Source organism: Myotis daubentonii, chromosome X (genome assembly GCF_963259705.1).
Source record: "Myotis daubentonii chromosome X, mMyoDau2.1, whole genome shotgun sequence".
NCBI classification, from domain to species: Eukaryota; Metazoa; Chordata; class Mammalia; order Chiroptera; family Vespertilionidae; genus Myotis; species Myotis daubentonii.
The window spans coordinates 14,627,809-14,651,405 of NC_081861.1; the positions used below are offsets into that span (position 1 = coordinate 14,627,809).

The window sequence follows — 23,597 nt, forward strand, 5'->3', positions numbered from 1 at the left end:
ACTGAGGGGGCTCCACATGTGGTCCCTCTCCCAGAGGATCAAGAAGGGGTGACTGAAGATTTGGGTCCATCTATCCTGGGTTAAGGCTCTGATCACTTCTCACCATGACGCACTGCAGGGTTTCAGACCACTCTCTCTGCTGACTGAGCGCAATCTCCTTAGACTTAGGCTTCACCTCCCTGAGGTACAGGAGTAGGAAGTGAGCTGAGGTAATCCATGCACTATTCCGAGTTTCCCCATTGCTGACAGAGGAGGCAGGGTAGGTCTGGGTTCACATGTGCTCTGCTTCCCCTCAGTGCTCACCTTGATTCCTGGCAGGATCTGGGACTCGTCTCTCTGTTGACAAAATGTGGTTCCGGTGGATGATAGGACGTGTGGTCTCACACCAAGGTCCTCACCTTGCTGAGAGCTCTGAGACAAAAGTGAACAGGAGCTCCATCTGCCTCCACCCCTACCCAGATTCCTACACAACTGACACCAGGGCCTGGCCCATCTAGTCCTGGTGCAGAGTTCCCTTAGTCTGGCCTGAGGATACTTGCCTTTCTTCCTGGCCTGGCCTGGATCTGAATCCAGCTGACCCAATTTCACCCTGAACAACTGTCCTCAGTGAGAAAAGCTCAGGAGGAGATGGCATGTGGAAAGGGAGAGCATGTCACACCCAGGTACCCCTGCCTGGGGAAACTGGATACTGAGGTCAGGACACTCTCTGATGCTGAGGGCTCTCTTCATTTCTCAGGGAGCACATAGCTGCAGTTTCCCACAAGAAAGCATTCACACCTTTATGACCCTTCCACAACCTCAGCTCCTCTTTGCATGAACTGAAGCCATTCCCTCTGACCAAGGCCCTGTCCTTCCTGAGTGCCCTCAGACAAACATGAGGAAGAACCACCTCTGCAGACCCATGCCAGGCCTTTCCCAAGGCTGACAGCAGCACATACTGGGTTCAGGGCACCCATTGTCTGGAGTGTGGTATGCTCCTTCCTCCCCAAGCTACACAGGTTTACTCAGAGAGTGCCTGGGACCTTTCACTTCTGCTGAACTGAGAATGAGTACTGCAGGCCATGTCCACCATCTCTCAGAGACCTCCAAGGTGGACTTCAAGACACGCCACATTGCCCTAGCTCAGTGGTCGGCAAACTGCGGCTCACAAGCCACATGCGGCTCTTTGGTCCCTTGAGTGTGGCTCTTCCTAAGCCTTAGGAGTCCCTAATTAAGTTAATAACAATGTACCTACCTATATAGTTTAAGTTTAAAAAATTTGGCTCTCAAAAGAAATTTCAATCGTTGTACTGTTGATATTTGGCTCTTTTGAATAATGAGTTTGCCGACCACATCCCTAGCTGGTTTTTCTCAGTGGATAGACCATCAGCCTGCTGACTAAAGGTTCTGGGTTTCATTCCGTTCAAGTGCTCTGCCTGGGTTGCGGGCTTGATCCCCAGTAGGGAGTGTACAAAAGGCAGCTGATACAATGATTCTCTCATCATTGATGTTTCTATCCCTCTCTTCCTCTCCCTTTTCTCTAAAATAAAAATTTTTCTTTAAAAAAAAGACACACCACATTGCATATCATGCCCCAGTGACCCAGTTGCACAAGCAGGGCCCAAGCCAGTTGGTCCCTGTTTTTGTTGGGGTGGGAGGAAGCCTTATCCTGCCTCAAGACCCACACTTTGATTACCAGCAGTACCTGGGACACCTCCCCTTGTTGCCCTGAACACAGCACCTTCAGGACAATCCCCTCAACTCCTCAGGAAAAAGTCTAGACGCAACCCAAATCGACAGCCCTACCATGAGGTTTCTAGGTGCTGATGACAGGAACAGGGCACACTGGGGACACTTATGTCACTGGCAAAACCTCGGGGACACTTCAAGGTGTGGTAGGAAGCTTCCTGAGTCCTAACTCGGGTCCTTCCCTGGTATCCTGGCAGAGCCCTGCAGCCCTTCTTTGCCTACTGGAGCCTGACCCCTCAGAGGTCAGGGGGTGGAGTCCGCTTGTCTTTCTGCAGGATCCTCACCGTGACTCCTGGCTGGAGCTGGAACCTCCTCTCTGTCAACCTGAGAGGCCCAAGTCAGGAAGAGAGCATGTGGTCATGGACACGGGGCCTCCCAGGGTTCACAGTAGGGGTAATGTGGGGCATCTCTGTTGTGGGGTCCCGGGTCCCTCAGTCTTCCCTTTGCATGTTCACCTTGACTCCGGGCAAGACCCAGTCCTCCCCTCTGCCACATATGTCATTCCCCTGAATTCCAAGGGCTGACATCAGGTCTGGGGTTCTGCAGTTCCTCTCTGCATGGTCATCCACCATAGGGCCTACCAACACTTTGAGCAGGGCAGACTTCTGTGGACTCCCCTCCAGTTAGTGTTCCTGGATTCCCCCAGTCCTCCCTGGGGGTCCTCACATTGACTCTTCCCTCTGCCCACCTGAGACCGTGCTCCTTACACTGAACCCCAGAGCCTGTCAGACCCGGCTGCAAAAATCAGGAAAAGCACCTTGACTCTGGGCAGTGCTTCTGCATCCCTTCTGCGGACCTGAGGTAGGCCCTACAGTTCTTATCAAGTTTCCAGTCTCCCTCAGACCTGAATGCTGAAATCAGGAGACACCTCATGTGGTCACCAGCCCTTTGGCCTTCCAAGGTCGAGAGCAAGGTGCGGTCGCGTGCAGCCTCTACACTGGGAGTCCTGGGTCCCCTCAGTCCTCACACAGGGTCCCCATCATGACCCTGGCAGGTCCTGGGTTCTTCCTCTGCCTCCCTGGGGCCTGTTTGTGGAACTAAACTCCACAGTGTCACAGACCCTGATTTGAAGGCATTAAATGCCACTTGAGTCGGGCAGTACTTCTGCTCCCCCCCCCACCCCCTGTGGACTTGATTCACTATATGGCTTTATTTTTATTTTTTAAATTTTATAATAATTCTTTATTATTGAAAGAACTAGAGGCTCGAGGCACAAAATTTATGCAAGAGTAGGCCTTCCTTCCTCTGGCTGCCAGCACCAGCTTCCCTCTGGCACCTGACACCTGGGCTTCCCTCACAGCCCTGGCTACCTACGGAAGGGCATCCAGATGGGTGTCCAGTCTTAATTAGCATATAATGCTTTTATTATTATAGATTACATATGATCCCCTCCACCCCACCCATGTCTCCTTCCCTTGCCCTCACCACCCACTCATTGTGTCCATGGGCCATGCATATACACATACAAGGTTCATGGTTGATTACTTCCCACCCTCCCCACCTTCTGTCTGAGATTCCCCAATCTGTCCCATGCTTGCATGTGTCTGTATTTATGTGGTTCATCAGTTTACTTTGTATCTTCAATTCCACATATCAGTGTGATCATGTGATATTTATCTTCCTCTGACTGGCTTATTTCACTTAGCACGATACTCTCCAGGTCTCTCCATGCTGTCTCAAAGGGTAAGAGACCCTTCCCTTTATACAGCTGCATAGTATTCCATGGCATACATGTACCACTGCTTTTTCATCAGGTCATTGATGGGCACCTGGGCTGTTTCCACATCTTAGCTATTGTAAATTGTGCTGCTATGAACATAGGGGTGTATACATTCTTTCTCATTGGTATTTCTGGTTTCTTAGGGAAATAATCCTAGAAATGTGATTCCCTACACTTTTCACCAAGTCCTAAGTCTCACTCAGTCCTGGATACAGAAGTCAGGAAACTCGGCACTTGGTCTTTCACCAGGGAACATCCCAAGGCTGATAGCAGGGTAGGGTTTATGGGGTCCCCTGGTTGTGGGGTTCAGGGTACCCTCCTTCATCCTGTGGCTGTGCTCCTTACAGTGAGCGCCAGCATATCTCAGACCTGCATGCAGAAGTCAGGACACACCTCACAGGGTCATCTGACATGGGGTCTCCCAGGGCTTTTAGCAGGGAGGCCCTTTCTGGGGTCCCCTATATTGTGGGGTCCTGGGTCCCGTCTGTTCTCCCTCAGCAGACTTGTGGCTCTGCTCCTCACACCAAACCCCAGAGTCTCTCACACCTGATGCAGGAGTCACCCCACCCCGCCCTGTAGTACCCCGCCCACTGGTCTTCCCAGGACTGAGGATTCTGGGGTCCAGGGCCCCCAATCTCCCTCAGGGTCCTCAACTTGACAGCAGCAAGACCTGGGGTCCCCCCGCCCCGGTGCTGCCTGAAGCCCTGCTCCTTCTACCAAACCCCCGTGTCTCTCAGACCCAATGCAGAAATCACAAAGCACAATGCGTGAGCTCACCCCTCCCCCACCCCAGGAGGCCTGCCAGATGGACACTGTTCTGGGGTCCAGGCCCCCAGTCTCCCCCACACTGACTCCTGGCAGGTCCCAGACGCCCCCTGCTGACCTGAGATGCTGCCGTGACACGGAGCCGCCCAAAAGTCTCAGACCCGGAGAACCTGGAAGTCAGGCCTCGCCGCTCGTGGTCACCCCGCACCTTGGGGCTCCCGGGACTGACTGCTCTGGCCCAGAGTCACCTTGTCCCCCCACGGCCTCACCATGAGGCCTGCTGGTCCTGGGACCCTCCCTCTGTGAACCGGGAGGCCGGACCCCCACACGGAGGCCTTCCCCGCCCCCCATACCCCAGGGGAGGCCTGTGGGCCTCACTCCCCAGGGTACCCGGCAGGGGCAGAACTAGCTCCCGGGTACCTCCGTCTGGTCCTCACCCTGATCCCAGGCAGAGCCTGGGCCCGCTGGTGCAGACCTGAGGTGGCTCCCCTCAGCGCTTGTCCCGGCCTCCCAAAGATGGCGCTCAGCTCCCCCAGGCTTCTCAGGCGGAAGTCAATGAGTCAGTGACATCACTTCTGGAAACCAACTGTGGGGTCATCCAGGCCTGCTGACCAAGGCAGAGTTCCCCTCCTTTGTGCCCAGCCCCCCCTTCTGGTCCCTACCTGGGCTGGATGGCCTGGGCCCCCACCCTGTGCTGACCTGGGTCTGTGCCCCTCAGGCCAAGTGCAGGCCTCCCCAGGTGCCTCTGGGTCCTAGAGTCCGGGAGGTGGGCGGGAGTGCGGAGCAGGACAGCCCTGCCTGAGGTACCCGGATGTCACAGGAGCACCAGCCTGGGTCCCGGGGTGGGCCCTGTGTGTGGGTGGCTGGAGCCCTCAGTCCTTATTGGAGGGTCCTCACAGCCCTGGCTTGGACACCGTGGTCACATCACGGTTCCCAGAGGGGGCGCTGCAGATTCATGTTCCCTGGGGACCATCAGAGGAGAAGCCCCCTTTCTCATAGTATCTCTTTATTAGGCAACCAGACTTTTGAAACATTTTGTTCTAATAGATTTGTTTTCTACATGGAAAATGATGAGCAGCAGAAAATGAAGGTGGAAAGAGGTTCTGCTCTTTTGAGGTTATGTAATGTTTTATAGTCCAGGTGACTGATTTTGTTTTTTCAAATCCTCAATCGGAGTCATAAATAAATTTTACACCTCGCCAAGTTTCAGGAATGCATTCATACCCATCCTTACTCTGCCTGATTTATTCTTATCTTGACACTCTATTTCTAGTACTGTCTACATCTTTTACTAAAACGACTAGAGGCTCAATGCATGAAATTTGTACAAGGGGCTCACCCTTGCAGCCCTTTGTAGCCTCGGCCGGGTGCCCGGGCTTTGTCTGAAAGGGAAGGTCGTCCACATGGTCGTTCTACTGTTCAGTGTAGTTAGCATATTAGCTCTTTATTATATAGGATTAGTTTGAAAAGTTCTGTCCTCACCCACTAAGGTGATTTCAGGTGGTTATTAATACAGACACTGAAGCCCTATTGGCTTCTTCCTCCCATTTACTCATACTGTGCTGATATTACCTGAGAGTTAGTGGCATCTGTGGCCTGATATGTTGCCTCTGATTTCCACAATGAAGTAGAGGTAGAAGTTTACACTTTTCCTACTTCCCATCCAGTCATCTGCATCTATGCAGGCTACAGACCCTCCCAACTTCACACTACCTCCACCCCAAACACAACTAACAGCTCACCACATTCTCCAGTCTTCCGCAGGAGTTTCTTCTGTTTTATTGTTTAGATTACATTTTTTATATGTATATTTTATTTTTTCTTCTTTTGTCTCTTTGGTTCCCCCCCCCCGATATGTATATTTTTAAATTTCATTCTCCCTTTTATAGTTTGCTAGTGTTGATTTTGGGAAGAGAATACAGAAGCCCAAGATTGTCAGTCATTTTGGCCTAAACTTAAGGCAATAGATCTATAAACCTGTAAAAAAAATTTAAAAGAGAAAGGATGATTGCTATCTTTGCAATATTCTGTTCTCCTTTGATGTATGTGGTATACTGCTCTATTTATTTGGGAACTCGTTAACTTGAATCTAACAGTATACTTGTATAATTGCTCCCCTTCTCATGGGGTTTTTTCACCAACTCAACTATCACTGTGGGTTCTAAAGGTCAGCTACTACTGAACATGCTAAGCAGAGCAGGTATTTGGGGAGGTGTTGTGGGATTGTGGTTGTCTGTCTACATATTCCTTGTCCAATGCAGGTGATTTCACTTTTTTTTCATAAGTATATTTTTATTGATTTCAGAGAGAAAGGGAGAGGGAGAGAGAGATAGAAACATCAATGATAAGACAGAATCATTGATCAGCTGCCTCCCGCACACCCCCCACCCCACACTGGGGATCAAGCCCACAACCCGGGCATGTGCCCTTGACTGAAATCAAACCTGGGACCCTTCAGTCCACAGGCTGACGCTCTATCCACTGAGCCAAACCAGCTAGGGCTGATTTCACTTTTTAATCCTTAATCATAGTAATCTTTCCCTGCCCCTGACACATACTGGGCCCAGCAGCGCCCTGTCCAGCATCTGTCCTGGTACTGCAGTGATCTCTGTAAGGGTTGTGAAGCTCTCCTGAGTGAGGACTTTGGGGTCCACTGGTCTCAGAACAGAGGGCACTACAGAATCCATCTCCTGGTGTTCCTGTCAGCTCTAGGGACCCTGAGTGGGGCTCTTAGGCTGAGCATATGCCTCCACCTGCCAGGGAAATCTGGGGAGTTAGAGCCTAGGTCTGAGGGACACAGACTCAGATAGCAGAGGGTGCAGGCCCAGGTCTTGCTGAGTCCAGGTGGGGATCAAGAGGACTTCAGCCATGCCCCAACCAAGCTCTGTTCAGATTATGCTAAGTACTTAGGTGGCCAAGGCATAGAAGGGAGAGTCACCATGCCTAATGAGTCTTTGGGTATAGTCTGAACATGCAGTATGCAGAGGCCAAGAGGGATGTCATGGAGATACTACTATTGGCTGGGGAACACTGGCATCTGGACTTAACATTTCCTAGTTGCATGACTCTGGGCCTGTTACTTGATCTCTCTGAGGCTCCAGGTACTCGTGGGGATAATAGTAGTTGCACCTGCTTCATGGGGTCCTGAGGATTTAATGGATGTACATTAGGTAGCAAAGTACCTGATATTTAAATCATAGCTACTGTGTTTTGTCTAATAACTAATCTGAAATCTACTGAGCTTTCAAAACAACAAATCCGTGGCCTTTGGCTCCTGCAGGAAATAATACGTCACCAGCAAATGGTGGACTTTCTTGGTGGTTGATGTGAAGCACGGGCTGAAAAGCCACCTGATTTAAATGCTCATTAAACTGCACAGGCAGCTAGAGTGAGCTAGACAGAAATCATAGACCATTGTATTTCATAAGCAATACTCAGCCACTAATGTGACCAGGCAATGCCTTGGGACCACCAAATAGCCAATTTCAGCTTTAAGATTGTCTTAGAACCACAGTACACTTTTGTAAGGCTCTTGAGCTGTAACAATTGCAGAACTGAGTTCACACTGTACCAGAAGATTCATTAGGGATGTTCACCCACCACCACATGTCTCGGCCACTTGTGGCAGCTAGTAGTTTCCTTTCCTCTGGATCAGAACAATTTCAGTGTCCTAGACCATATTTTAAGCAAGAGCCATAAGAGTGCATAGAAAATGAGGAACCAGTTTATTGAACAGCTAAAGTGAGCAAAAATAGTGGGCTGATCTACATTTGTTACACACCAAGCAGGAAAGTCTACATGATTCCAAATGTTTCCCTTCCCCTAAGACAGAACAGCCTGGCTGGAGGCCAGGGAGCAGCTGGAGTTATGTATGTGGTAGACATCAGTAGAGCTCAGTTTATACAAGTTAGCAGATGCCCACCTTAAACCCTCCACACTTTTCCTGGATGAGAATTCCAGTGCTCCCTTTACCCTCCTTTTAAAAAGTGCCCTACTTTTTCCCAGGCAGAAGGCTGCTGCCTATAGGATCTACTTTGACTCGTGGCTTTACCATCAGCTCTTGGAGCAACTGCTTTCCTAGTTAAAAGCATAAGCCCCACCAGAAGTGTTCTTGTTGAAGGCAGACAGAAAGCCTCAGATCTTCTCATATACACAATTCTACTGGTAGTTCCTAGTCTCAGCAACTTTGTCCAGTGTTCCAGTTTTAAGTCATGCTTGATAGTTTTCTGGTAAGCCAATATTCCCAGACTGTTAGAAAAGCACAGATCATTTCTTGCTTTATTTTGGCTGTTCTGGCAGTAGCAGCTACTACGTATGTGCAGAAATTCAAGGGGAAATGGTGATGTCCTGTTAAGGGGTGGCACCACAGTGGGTGGGACAGGTGGGCCACCTACTTCTACTTCTGCAACAGAAGATGTATGTCTCCAGTACAAGCTTGTAAAAAAATACTTTAACAGAATATACTGTACAGAACTAGGATTTAACACGGTATATTACAATGCTAAAATATTTGTATAAATACTATACAAGCACGGAGTCACTCCATTAATTAGAAAGGGCTCACTGATAGGGCCATTAAAAATTGCTGTCAGCATGCCCAAAGAGAAACTACTTCCACAGCAGGAACACGAACAGTAATGATTGTGTGGATACACATGGTACCAGAGAGGCTTATTTACAGTTCCTACTGACTACGCCACAACAGGAGAATCTGAGTTAAGCAGAGAGGCTGGCTGGGTTTAAAAATACATTTTCAAATAACACTTTTGATAGGAATTTTAGCACTTTGAAAACCAGCTCTGTAGATGTTACTTCTCTGGCCTAATCAGCCATCGCCAATTGGTCAGAATCAGCTTCATCTCTCCATCTCACAGATGCTCCCTCCATGGCATCCACATCCATTGACACACCCCACATGTTCCAGTCACCTGCCACCTGTGTGCCCCATTGTGGTGAGTCACTGGCAGGAATTGAGTGCAAACAAGGCATGAGATGGAAGTACCTGGAGCCCCAGCTCCAGTACCAGTTCTGGGGGATGAACAAAGAGGCAGAGGAAGGTAGAGGAGCGCATGCGTCCCAGTGCGCTTGTGTTCTACCCCAGGAAGTGGTGTCTAATCTGGCATTTCAATGTTTAATTTGGGAGGTGGGAGGATGTATTTCCCAGGGCTTTGGGTAATAACTACCCTGGTCTTCTTTCGAAACAGAGGAGCAATTTTAGGAGGTTCAGGAACTGGGGTTTCCTCGGTTTCCTCATTATCTTCATGATGAATATCATAGGAAATGTTTCCATATTCTCTCAAAAATGGGAAGATTTCAAGGAGAAACTGACAGAAATCCTTGCGAATACCAAACCACCCTGAAAAAGAAGAATGCAATTTTCAAATACTAGCCTACACTGAATTTCAAATTACTTTTCCATCCTGAATGAGTTCATCCTGATGTCTTAGAAATGAAGATTGAGCAAATCTAAATACCCACTAAGGACAAGGAGTCAGATCTGAGCTTCATGGTTTTCCAAGTGGGGCTCCCAGACCAGCTATGATAGTGTCCCTGGGGTCTCGGTAGGGATACAATTTTGGCCCAGCCCAGACTGAATCAGAATCATAAGTTGGGACAGTCTGCTTGCACAGGCCCTCGCAATGATTATGAGGGGTGCTCCAGTTTGAGTTCTTACTCTAGTGCAGTGGTTCTCAACCTGTGGATCATGACCCCTTTGGGGGTCGAATTACCCTTTCACAGGAGTCGCCTAAGACCATTGGAAAACACATATATAATTACATGTTGTTTTTGTGATTAATCACTATGCTTTAATTATGTTCAATTTGTAACAATGAAATTGGGGGTCACCACAACATGAGGAACTGTATTAAAGGGTTGCAGCATTAGGAAAGTTGAGAACCACTGCTAGTGAGTCTCAAATACCTGTGGAGTCTAGACTCTGTAGACATCCTCTAATCTTCCCTACCCAGGATAAACTAATGTATGACAAAGAGTGACATCCAAGGAAAGCATTTCTGTCATCTTCTGGAATCCAGGAGAAGAGCAGGCATATGTCAGTCCAGGCCAAGAAGCAGACTGAGCTCATGAGGCTACCTCAAAACTGCTTCTTTGAGGTCCACTCTTCCTATCTGTTTACCACAGGACCATCAGAGTAGTGCTGGCTCTCCTGGGACACAACACCCTCTCTCATTGGCTTCTAGAAGGGCATGTTCAGGGACTACATGCAAAGGAACTTTCAGTCTAGTGAAGAAGGGACCCTTTCCATAGATCACAGCACATAGTGAAGAGGAAAGAGAGCTAGCAGGGCACCACTGACAAGACTTGGTAATGTCAGGAATGACATTGGGGAAAGCGAGGAGGAAATAGCACCTAGGAGGAGTCCTGGGAGCCGATGGGCAATGTGGATTTTCCTCTAATCCTAGGATCCCCTGAGAAGGAGGTACCTTGACTCTAATGCTGCAGTGGATGGAATGGAATCAAACAGGCCACCTACCAGGGCTAGTCCTACCTCAAACTGCAGTGTACTGCTAGGGAGGCTGTAGTACAGGGCAGGGAAAGCAAGGTTGACAGCATGCCCTTCCCTTGGAAGATTCCAGATTTTCCTCAGCCCTAGCTTTCCCATGCAAGCTCCTTAATTGGTACCCTCAGGCTCATTCATTCTCTCTCTCTCTCTCTCTCTCTCTCTCTCTCTCTCTCTCTCTCTCTCTCTCTCACACACACACACACACACACACACACACACACAAAAGATTTCTGAAATACTGAGTACATACAGTGGTTTCCTCCCTTCTGTCCAAATGTGGTTGCCATCAGAGTAATCAAGGAAAGCCAAAGGGGGACAAATATTGGGATACAGGAGAATGCATTGTGGCCATCCAGTTTGTGAACCAGCAGGATCTAAAGAAAGAAAAAGAGCTGAGGTTCTTGGATACAGCATCTGAAAATGGACAATGTCTGAAGCCATAATGCTCCTCCCTCACCAGGTCTCATAAGTGGAAAGTCAGCTGTATGAGAGACCATAGAAGCTCTCTATTTTTTGGAAAACAAAATCCATACAGTCTAGTGAGGAAGTATCCAACTGTGGAAAACAAAATCCATCCAGTCTAGTGAGGAAGTATCCAACAACAGCATTGTTATGGGGACTTCCTCCTGCTGCTGGCTTTGAGGAGTCAACGGTGCCCATCCTATAACTTTCTACAGAATCATACATGAAACACAGCATTCAACTTTCTTTCTAGAAGTAGACAAATTGATCCATACAAATGCATCATACCTAGAAAGGTACATTTCTGTCAGTCCCTAGCCCTTCTCAAAGAAACAACTTTCTTATTTTACTGTCATTCTCTTGGTGTACTCTCCAAGGGTTAGCTCATGGTGATATCTAGAAAGAGTGGGTTGCCCTTATAGGTACACAGGGTGCTGTCATAGGAAAGGGTGGTCTCAGAACCTCAGAAATTCTGCTGTCGAAAGCTTACCTCAAATGTAAGAAGAGGCACAACAATGGTCATCCAGCTCAGTGCCATTGTTATGTGTGTCCTGCGCTGTTCTGCAATCACATCCATGGATCGCAGGAACAGGACAGACCACACAATATAATAGAGAACCACCAGGCACAGAAAGGACATGAGAATCCACAGGGGTACACACACAACCTGAGAGAAGGAGAGAAAAAATGTCTTTATAGTATTCTAGTTTCTGTCCTAGAATCTGAGGGAAGGCATAGTCAACCCCTTGCTGGATTACTGTGGTGAAGATAGTGCAAGCACGAACAAGGACAGCCTTACATGCTAGGAATGCTGTGAGGACACACAGGGTGCTCACTGTGGGACCTGCTACCTGCCCTGAAGTATTCCACCGTGGATTACTCTTGGAGTGAAGAGCTTTGCAGCTGCTTTTCCTAAGGTATGATCTAACTCAGTCTGTACCTGCTCTGCCAACATCATCATCATGCACACTCACCTCATCTTACCCTAATGTGCCCTCTTCATAGGCCATTTCTCTATCCTGCCAGAGGTACTTTAGCAAAAGACTGGGGAATGTGTGCCCTAGAAGCTTCAGCTGCCCAGGGTGCACAGGTCCTCTGCAAAATTGCACATTGATGCTGGGAGGACTCTGCTACCTGGTCCCTGCCTCCTCTTCCACATGGGTTCTGTGTCTGTTGCTGCCATACCACAAAGACCTTGTTTAATACCCATACAAGCCCACAGGCTAAGTTCTTGGGGGGTGGTGGGGGCTTCATGATCTCTCCTCTGCTTGTACTGCCCCCTTGGACATGTCTGTTAGCCCTCTATCTTGTGTTATCAAACAGTAAACTTGTTTTCTTTGGTGTACATTCTATGACTTTTCATGCATGCACATGTAGAATACAGGATAGCTCCTTGACCCCACAAAACTCCCTCATGCTGTCCCCTCACTGTGTCACCTCCTTACCCTACCCATAAACCCTGGCAACCACCGAACTGTTCTCTATCACTACACTTTTGTCTTTTCAAAAACATGCTACAGATTAGCATATAGCATGTCATACTCTGAGATTCCCTTCTTTCAATCAGTGGAATGTCTTTGAAATTCATCCAAGTTGTTGAGTGTATCAACAGGTCGTTCCTTTTCATTGCTGAGTTGTGTTCCACTGGATGGATATACCACAGTCTGTTCATCCAGTCACTCATGGAAGATTTGGGTATTTTCCTACTTTTGCCTATCCCAAATATAGCTGCTATAAACACTTGTGCATGGGTTTTTGTGTGGCTATATATTTTCACTTCCCTGGGGGAAATACCCAGGGTTGGCACTGCTGAGTCACACGGTAACTCCATGTTTAACTTTATAAGAAGTTGTCAAACCGTTTTCCAGAGTGCCTATACAATTAGGCATTCCCACCCAGTAATGTGTGAGTGTCCATGTCTCTCTGCACTTGATAATTGTGTTACCTTTGCCATTCTGATATGTGTGTGTTGTGGTACCTCATCCTGGTTTTTATTACCTTTCCCTAATGGGCAACAGTGTCCTTTCCACATGCTCATTCAGTATATGCATATCTTTTTTGTGAATGTTCTGTTCAAGTGTTTTATAAATTTTTAAATTAGGTTGTTTGGTTTTTATTTTTTTTAAGTTTTAATAGTTCTTTAGAAATTTTGGATACAAATTCTTGGTCAGACCTGTGCTTTGCAAATATTTTCTCTTAGCCTGTGGCCTGTCTTTTCATTAATTTCATTTCGCTTTCAAGCTTCTTTTATGGGCCATGTTATTGGTGTTATTTCCAGGAACTCTTCACCTAACTCCAAGTCCCAAAGATTTTTTCCTATGTTTTCTTCTAACAGTTCTTTGGGTTTACCTTTAATTTTTTAGACCAATGACCTGAGTTGTTGTATGATTGTTTAGTCCTCCTGAGTGGAGCTCCTGATCATAGGTTTTACTGTAGAGTCTATGCACAGTCTCTTCCCTGTGATCAGACTCTTACTTAGTGGCATGTTCCCTGTGGGTGAAATATTAGTGGTCCTAACAGCCTCATTTGGTCTCCCTTAATCATTGTGGTAAATGTGCAAGCGGACTACTTCATCTGCTGGGACCTGCACAGGATCGGGCCTAGAAAAATTCTTCTGTTCACCTACAGAAAACATTCACAACTCCTATTCTTTTTTTATTTCTTCTGATTTACCTAACACTTAGATTTTGGTCTTACTAAAATTTGTTTCCTCCATATCACAACAGAAAGTCTGAAACCCAATTACTGTTGTCTAGATCCAGTACCCTGAAGATGTAGGATGGGTGCCTGGACAATATTTTCTATTATGAATATTTTATCAAAGACTTTGGGCAGAAATGATGAGCCTTGTCTTTAATCAATGTGAAGGCAACATATGTTCCCTTATTTTCTTCCCTGTTGCCAAATGAATAGTTTCTCAATTTTTTTTCTTTTGGTTTTTCTTTTAAAGGTAAACCATGTGAATTAAGAAAATGTCATGGGGGGGTGAGGGCATGTGCTGGGGGGTAGGGGAGGCTGGGGAAGGTCAATGGGGAAGAAAAGGAGACATATGTACTACTATTTGTAATACTTTAAACAATAAAATAAAATTAAAAAAAATAAATAAATAAGCTCTATGCCTCCCCTCAAAAAAATGAAAATGTCTTATGTGCAAAAATACACAACCAGCCCTAGCTGGTTTGGCTCACTGGATAGAGTGTTGGCGTGTGGACTGAAGTGTCCTGGGTTCGATTCCAGTCAAGGGCACATGCCTGGGTTGTGGGCTCGATTCCCAGTAGCGGGTGTGCAGGAGGCAGCCGATCAATGATTCTCTCTCATCATTGACGTTTCCATCTCTCTCTCCCTCTCCTTTCCTCTCTGAAATCAATAAAAATATATTTTTAAAAAATGCACAACAAGCAGAGGGGGATGGGGGCGGGTGGGCGGGAGGGAAACACGGGCATGAACACTTCCCAGAGGCAATGGAGCTCCTCTACCTTTATTCTCATTTTTTTCTATGCATTAATAATAGAAACCATAGTATATTCTCTAATTTATAGCTTGCCATGTATGTGTATGTGTGTGTGTGTGTGTGTGTGTGTGTGTGTGTGTGTGTATATATATGCATGTGTGAATGTATCTATCCATCAGTCCTTCTATCGATCTATGCACAGTTAATATTAAACAAACACACATTAGTTGAAGCCACAGTTACAAGCATGACTTAGACCTCACCCTTGGCAGGAGTATAAATTGGCACAGCTTTTTTTAAAAGCAAATTGGCAGTTCAGTTTTTATTTCAAAATCTCTAAAAGTTCCCACCCGCTGGTCTACTAATACTGTTTTTGGAGTCTTTCATACGAAAACAATGAATAAATTAGGCAAAACTTTAATGCACAAAAATATATGCTGCAACATGATTTATAATGCTGAAACACTGGTAAGAACCTCAATAGTCAGAAATAAGGGGATGGTTTGGTAGATGCATTTGAAGAATATTTTCCATCAATTAAACTTTAACAGTTATGGTTTTAAAGACCTTTTATTTACATGGGAAAATGTTTATGATACATTAAGACAAAAAAGTAAGATACAAAATTATACATGTGGTATGCTCTCAACTATCATTATGAAACAATAAACCACAAAACAAGAAAAAAATATTCTAAACATCTTATCTCCCAGATTATGAGTTATTATTATTCTATTATGTATGCTTATCTGTCCTTTCTAAGTTTTGTACAATGAACACAAAATATTTTTATAATAAAAAAGTTTATTTAAAGCTTTAAAATGTTACATACAAGCCAGGGCCAATGGATGATCTTGTCCAGTCTTAAGGCAATGAATATAAACTGGAGAATGTTGACAGAACACAGGATTTCTAACTAAAAGTCAAGAGAAGAATCAGTTAAACAAAGTAAATACTGCAATTATTTGGCTAACATATTAAAAGGCAATGCAAAATACAATATAGTAAACATTTTATTAAGTTGCACTGGGACTGGAAGATTTTCAGCACATAAGAGCACAGCAGTGCTATGACTAGGAGAAACCTGCCCCTGGCTTCCTGCCTTGATCCCTCTGCTTAGAGACTGCCCTGCTCTTTATGTTCTGCCAGGCAATGACCTTGTTTCCAGGATCCCTGAGTATAAAGGAAATCTATGGGACTCCCTAAGCTTCCTCCCTGCCCATATCCACAAACACCTCTATTCCTAACCACCCCTGTATTTCCTTCTTGTACCCAGGACTCAGTCCTGCATCTAACCCTTTCTTTCTGGCTCCTTGAGCACCTGTCACATTAAGACATCAATTATAAATACTTTACTGCAGCGGTTCTCAAACTCTGGGTCGAGACCCCTTTGGCGGTCGAACGACCCTTTCACAGGGGTCGCCAAAGACCATCCTGCATATCAGATATTTACATTATGATTCATAACAGTAGCAACATTAGTTATGAAGTAGCAATGAAAATACTTTTATGGTGGGGTCACAACATGAGGAACTGTATTTAAAGGGCCAGAAGGTTGAGAACCACTGCTTTACTCCATCTTTAACTCTGCCCATTCCACTGATCTTTCCCAGAAACACAGAAACAAGTTCAACTAATTTCCATTACACACAAAAGGACCCAAAGACCAAAGGAACTCACCCTTCCCTTTATCCATTATATACTCCTAGTTCTAGCTTTCTCTTCCCATGACCATCAGATTTTATGAGACATCAGGGATACTTAAGCCCCATGACCTCCCCTGCCAATCCAAGCTCTACACACTGTGATCTGGCCTCCACCCCAATGACCACCCAAAAACCGCTTTCATCAAGTTGGCCAATAACCTCTGCAGCATCAGACCACTTCAGTTCAAATCTTATTGATCGTCTCTGCAGCATCTGATGTTGCTGACCACCCCTTCCTCCTTGTAAGGCAGCCGTGGGCAAACTACAGCCCGCGGGCCGGATCCGGCCCGTTTGAAATGAATAAAACTATTGAAAAAAAAAAGACCGTACCCTTTTATGTAATGATGTTTACTTTGAATTTATATTAGTTCACACAAACACTCCATCCATGCTTTTGTTCCGGCCCTCCGGTCCAGTTTAAGAACCCATTGTGGCCCTCGAGTCAAAAAGTTTGCCCACCCCTGTCTAAGGTCTCAGTGCACAGTCTTGCCCACCTCTTGGTACTCTGACAGTTCTTTTCAGTCTTTTTTCCTCTCCTTAAATGGTGATGCTTCCCAGAGCCTTAAACTTGGTCTTCTCTCTCCACTAGAGACATAGACACAAACACATGTTTTCACTCACTTGCTCTGCCCTAGAGGTTGGGGAGAAATGTCATCCACACCCCTGGTTTGCATTACCTCCAATTGGTTGGTCCTGTAATCTCTGTTTTCAATCTAGTCCCCAGGCTGTGGCATGGACCCAGCTCTCCTTGAGGCACCTCAGATGAAGCCAGTCCCAAACTGAGTTCATTGTTCCCCAGATCTTTACCCTTTACCTTGTCCCACCCTTTTTGATAGCCTCCCACCTCCCTGTAAGGTATCACAGTGGCCTAATTACCCAAAGCATGATGCTAGAAAGCGCCCTATATTTCTTTTCCCAGATTCTTCTCTTTAGTCACCACATCCTGTCTTCTCTACTATCCAGACTTTTCTTGAATCCCCTGCCTGCTCTCCATCCCAACTGCTATTGCCTAGTCAGGCCCTCCTCATCCCTAACCTTCCAAAGCAGTCCAACAGCCCTCTGAGAAGCTTCCCAGCCTTCAGTCCTGAAGGTCCGCCAGTCCCCATCCAGACTCTCTGCTTCTGCCTGCAGCACTCACTGCTCTTCAGTGGCTCACCAGTGCCTACCAAAGTAATATCCTATAGGCAATTGGATTTGGGCCAGAGCTCCTCAAAAGTTTTCAGTTCATAGGACATTTAGTGACTCAGAAATTCTTTTGTAGGCTCTGGACCGAAAAAAGTACCTAATAGTTCCATTTATTTAAGTAATTAGTTCTAAAATTAGTAGCTATATACTAAGTAGCCATTAAATAATCTCACATAGCTTTTCAGGGGAAGACCTTTGCGTATCTGGTTTTTGCTTTCAGTCAAGATTCCAAATAACTTTATTTGGGAAAAGAAGAGGAGCCACCTCACCTTTTTGGCAGATGATAATGCTTTTTAGGTCCTCTAAAGTGATAGCTATTTTTGGAAGATAAGTAACTGCCCTTTGGAATAAAAAACATGGAACAGGACAGAAATGTATATTCTCAGTCATAGCTCCAGGTCTATATTAACTGGTAGACTAATAGAATGTTCCATTGGCCAGGTGGCCCATTGAAATTTATGAGTAATTACAGAAGGCACTGAGCATGGGTAGGTCTATTAAGACACTATGGTCCCTGGACCTAGAAGGACCAGGGAACTTTTCAGAATGTTTAAGGCAAAAAAAATTGAAATGATACTTAACCTTTTTCATCCTCAAAGCTGGCTTTCTAATTGCATAGCTTAATGAACAGAAGGCAGAAGCCAATGAGAACCTACATGCCATTTTTAAGGTCCATTTCTAATGTATTTATGAATGATAATAAAGGTGACTATATACTTAAAAAAAAACCTCACATAAATCAAAATCATTCTTAAATAAGCACAACTAATTGCTAATGGGATAGGTGTGTCTGCTGGGTGCTGAACAATTTCTCAACAATTTCCACCCTTGTTACCTCTTCTCCATACCAATTTTTGCACACTAATACCTTTCATCACAGAAACAGCCAAAAATCAGCTTCTTTTGTGATGTTATCAAAAGAAATGTAATGTGACTAAAACCATAAACTACTTGGAGCTAAGTAGTTCTTATGGTGTCCCCTCAGATATCAGCTATCACTGGTTTTCCCTCAAAAATGTCCACTACCTCATAGTGCCCTGTGAGTTCACTATGGAACCTGGGGTAGCTCAGCACATGCTCTGAGGACTGAAGATCTGGCCCCTACTCAGCCTAATCCCTTTATGCAGCCTCTCTTTTCCCCCAACTACCACAATGTCTTCCTTTACACTTTGTGTTCCAGGCATATATTTTTTCTTGAGGTAAAATACATACAACATAAAACTTGCCATCTTTGCATTTATATTATTTTGCACATATTACCACTATTCATCTCCAAAAACTTTGCAGCTTACAACACTGTGCTCCGGTCATATTGGAGCCACCATAATTCACTCAACATAATAGACTTTCTCCTGCCTCTGCCTTTATATGTTTTGTTATTCCCTCTCCTTAGAAAATACCATCTCCTAATCCTCCTCTACATACATAGGGCCAATCCTAACTCTTCCTTCACATCTCTGTGTGAGCCTATTCCCAAACAATCCTTAGCAAATGTAGGTACTCCTCCTTCTGGGACACAAGAACCAAGGGGGAGATCAACTCTCCAAATTATGTTTTTTCTTGTAGCAGAAATGCCAAGAGTGTGACTATATGAACAACTGACTTTCTATAACTAACTCTTCATTAGGAAAGCACTGTTTTATGCTCAATGCATTCCTAGCCCTCATATATGCTTTTACTTTTAAGAAACAAAGTAACAAATTTTTAGTTTTCTTAAACTTCCTTCTCAGGCTCTAAACAACTTGGTGCTTTTCAACCTAGGCGACAGCTGTTCCCTCGGGAAGGGGCAAGGCCTGTGTAGGGGTACTACTGAATGTCACAAGGACTAGGGGAAGAGGTCCTGCAAAGCATAGGACATTCCTGTTCAACTAAACATTTCCTATCCAGAAGGCCAACTGTGTACCCCATCCGGCACTGAGAAATACTGAGCCAAATAAGCAATATCTGGAATATTTTAGCTCAGTGATTTTATTTAATGTAATCTTTTGCAAGTGGTTTTTAAAGCTTGGTTTTACTTCGTTTGCTCTGGTAATAGAAAAATGTGCAAAACGAGAGAGGCATAACGTAGAAAGGTAGTACTACTGGGTAGGAATGGTGCCTTTAACCAATATAGAGAATACATATTTAGGTGAAGCTTGATATGGAGACTGGAGCTAGAGGAGAAATCTGAGGTTAGAAATATGAATTTAGGATCTGACAGCACATAAGTGGCAGTGGAAATAAGAAGTCAACACATGCTATTCAGACGAAGTATACACAGTGAGGACAGAAAATACCCAAGACTAGGACACTAAGAAACAGCAGTAGAGGTGGCCGAATGATCAAAGGACCAGGAATGTCTGGAGCTGCAGAGTGGATGGTGGCCAGAAAAAAAAAACGAAGTGAGGATTTGACCAGAGGGTGTTCAGTGCCAGTTTTAGGGTATGCAGAAGCTGAGTAGGGAGTGCAAGGTTAGAACAGAATTGTTTCAGGGAGCCTTTTTGCAAATGGAAGGAAAAAGCACAATAGCCAGAGGACTGAGAAGGTTTTGCTGCTGTCATTTTGTTTTCTCATTCAGATGAGAGACCAAAGTTACCAGAGAGATTATGGATGAGATCAGGAGCAAATGCTTAGAGGAACATGTAGGGGAGAAGTGCTAAAGCACAAGCATGACTGGCCTGCCCCAGGAGAGAGGATGAACTGGACAGTCAGGGAAGAGAGAGAACAGACAAAGTCTCCAATGACTCCTGGGGAACAGGGGGTGTGGAGGGGTGCCATGCAGAGATGGCCAGGTAACAGGTTGCAGGGAAGAAAGGAAGATTTTGCTTAGAGCTTCCCAACCTTGCTCAAATAACTGTTTCCTCAGGAGTCTTTTTAGACATTTTTTTTCTTAATCATTCACCCTCCTGAAATTTTAATACTGATGGCAAGCAGCCACAGGGGGAAGTGAAGAGAAGTGACTGGATTGGTCCATCTTGGGGAAGTAAGTAGAGGGTAAAAGTTGGCCTTCAGGGGTACTCTGCCTCCACAGTCCACCCAGCACCAGAGGAATCACTCCATGTTCAAGATCAAGCTCTTCCTGGTGATTAGGGTCCTGTTACCTCTATTTGTCACAGACCCACATTCCATCACTCTCCCTCTCCATAGGAACCTTCTTCTCCAGGTTCACACATCCTAAGTAAGCCACTCTCCAGCCTCCTTCCAACACAACTGCCATCTCCTTCTTCCACTTTTTACCCACAAAGCTCAAAACAAAGTGTCCATAGTGTCCAATTCTCCCCTGAACCAATCTGTATAGGGCTTCGGACCCACAGCTTCTAAGCAATTTGGTTAATATGAACTGAAATGTGATCCTGATCCTGCCCTGAATGAGTCCTTAAAATAAATCTTCCTATCTAATAATAGAGAAACATGGTAATTAACCGTAACTTCGCTACGCTTCCCATTGGCTAATCAGCGAGATATGCAAATTAACTGCCAACCAAGATGGCGGCCGGCAGCCAAGCAGCTGAAGCAAACAGGAGGCTTGCTTGCTCCAGTGATGGAGGAAGCCAAGGTTCCCTGCCTGCCGCTGCCAGCCTCTGAGCTTGCACTCTAAGAAAGAATGTTGCAATTATAGAAGCTAAACACACAGGAACCTGCTTTCAGCCAGCTGGGCCTCAGAGCTGGAGCTGAAACAGTGTTTCAAATATAGAACCCAAACAAACCCAGATCAGCAGCCGAGGTCTCAGAGCTGGAGCCGAGCCTCAGAGCTAAAGCTGGCTCTCAGTTCCAGTGATAGCCATAGAAGGTAAATAAATCCCAGAATAAAAAAGGAAAAGAGAAAAAGGAGAGGTTGGGAGCTTCAGTAACCCGCCAGCCTGAAAAGGGTCCTCAGCCCCTCACCTAGACTGGCCAGGCACCCAAGCGGGACCCCCACCCTGAAGGGGGTGCGACCAGCTACAAACAGCCATCATCCCCTCATCCAGGCTGGCCAGACACCCCAGTGGGGACACCCACCCTGATCCGGAACACCCTTCAGGGCAAACCAGCCGGCCCCCACACGTGCAAAAGGCCTCTATCCTATATAGTAAAGGGTTAATATGCCTCCCGGCACTGGGATCAGTGGAGCCGCGAGGCCTTATGCCCAGGGATCAGTGGAGCCGCGAGGCCTCCCAGCACCAGGATCAGCGGAGCAGCAAGGCCTCCTAGCACCAGGATCAGCTGAGCAGTGAGGCCTCACTGCCCCGGTGTCAAGCAGAGCCACGAGGCCTCCCAGCACCAGGATCAGCGGAGCCGCGCGAGGCCTCCTGGCCCCTGGAGCAGCATGACAGGGGGCAGTGCCCAAACCCCCTGATCGCCCTGTGGCTCTGTGTGTGACAGGGGGCGGGGCCACAACCTCCCTATCCACCCTGCTCTGTTTGTGACAGGGGAAGGCACCCCAACCCCCTGATCGGCCCTGCTCTGTGCTTGATAGGATGGAGCTCCCCAACCCCCTGATCAGCCCTGCTCTGTGTGTGACAGGGTGCGGCGCCCCAACCCCCCTATGGGCCCTGCTCTGTGTGTGACGGGGTAGAGCTGCAACCTCCCCATCGGCCCTGCCCTGAGTGTGACAGGGGGGAGTGCCCCAACCCCCTGATCGGCCCTGCTCTGTGGGTGATAGGGGGTGGTGCCCCAACCCCCGATCGGCCCTGCTCTGTGTGTGACGGGGGGAGCTCCCCAACCCCCGATCGGCCCTGCTCTGTGCGTGACAGGGGGGAGGTCCCCAACCCCCTTATCGGCCCTGCTCTGTGTGATCGGCCCTGCTCTGAGCGGGACAAGGGGGAGCTCCCCAACCTCCCTGATGGGCCCTGCTCTGTGCGTGACAGGGGTCAGCGCCCCAATCCCCTGATTTGCCCTGCTCTGTGCGTGACAGGGGGCAGCGCCCCAACCCCCTGATCGGCCCTGCTGTGTGTGGCAGGGGGTGGCGCCACAACCTCCACATCGACCCTGCCTTGAGTGTGACAGGGGGCTGTGCCCCAACCCCCTAATCGGCCCTACCCTGAGCGTGACTGGGAGTGGCATCGCAACCTCTTGATCTGCCCAGCTCTGTGCATGACAGGGTGTGGCACCCCAACTCCCCAATTGGCCCTGCTCTGAGCCCGACCAGGGGGTCCACCTAGGGATTGGGCCTGCCCTCTGCCACCCGGGAGGGGGCCTAAGTAAGCAGGTCGTTATCTCCAGAGGGGTCCCAGACTATGGGAGGGCACAAGTGGGGCTGAGAGACACCCCCCCCCTCGCCAGTGCACAAATTTTTGTGCAGCGGGCCTCTAGTTTATTTATATTTATATTTATAGCTACAACTACATCTAAATCTATCCTATTGGTTTTGTTTCTCATGAGAAGCCTGACTAAAACAGGTAGATAGGCAAAGCTGGATGAAAGCTAATGACCTGGGTGAAAAATCAGTGTTTTAATTCAAGAAAATACAATGTGATTATTTCCCTGGTCTTTTGTTTCCTAATATACTGGGATCTAGAGTTAATGATCAATCTCTCCCTAACAAAGGGTAAAAATTTACATTACAATAACTAATCATTCTTAAATATAAGAAATCTTACCTCCAGTGACCTGTCATGTCGAAAGCCCCAAACACAAGCTGCAACAGACACCGGGGAAACAAAGAACAGGGGCATGAAGACCAGAAGCCAGAAATGGCTGCCTCGCTCAATCCTGTCACAGACCAGCACTTCAAACATCAACAGGAGTAAGTGGATGCCCACTGCAATTAGCATGGCTTTAAATTCCACACATGTTTCTCCTTCTGCTCTAAAAAGGGACAGAAGAAGAAGAACACCCTCAGTTCAGAGTCTCCATAATAAGCAAGTATTCCAGGGAAAATACCAACTTATGTTGATAATGTAAGTTGTATTTGTAAATTGGACAAAAAGCAAAGGAAATATCAGGCAGAAAGCTAACTTAAACTTGATATTTAATAGTCGATCTTTCAAAAATAGAATTGCTGCATAAGAAATAAACATTATAACCAAACCAGACTTAAAGTTTTAACTATATAAGGATATTATCAGAAGTAACAGCACAGTTATTATTTCCCTGACA

General features: G+C 46.5%; 1 protein-coding gene across 2 annotated transcripts in view; it reads right to left on the minus strand.

Annotated features, from left to right (window-relative positions):
* Positions 1-7,915: 7,915 nt before the first annotated feature.
* The window catches only part of LOC132225186 (transmembrane protein 185A), a 42,450-nt gene continuing 26,768 nt past the window's right edge, over positions 7,916-23,597 (minus strand). For both annotated transcript variants that reach the window (XM_059680474.1, XM_059680475.1), the window contains exons 3-7: positions 23,099-23,306; positions 15,482-15,565; positions 11,689-11,865; positions 10,987-11,110; positions 7,916-9,569 (exon numbers count right to left, since the gene is read on the minus strand). In XM_059680474.1, coding sequence (XP_059536457.1) covers positions 9,325-9,569; positions 10,987-11,110; positions 11,689-11,865; positions 15,482-15,565; positions 23,099-23,306 — 838 coding nt within the window. In that variant the 3' untranslated portion in view covers positions 7,916-9,324. The remainder of the gene's footprint in view (positions 9,570-10,986; positions 11,111-11,688; positions 11,866-15,481; positions 15,566-23,098; positions 23,307-23,597) is intronic.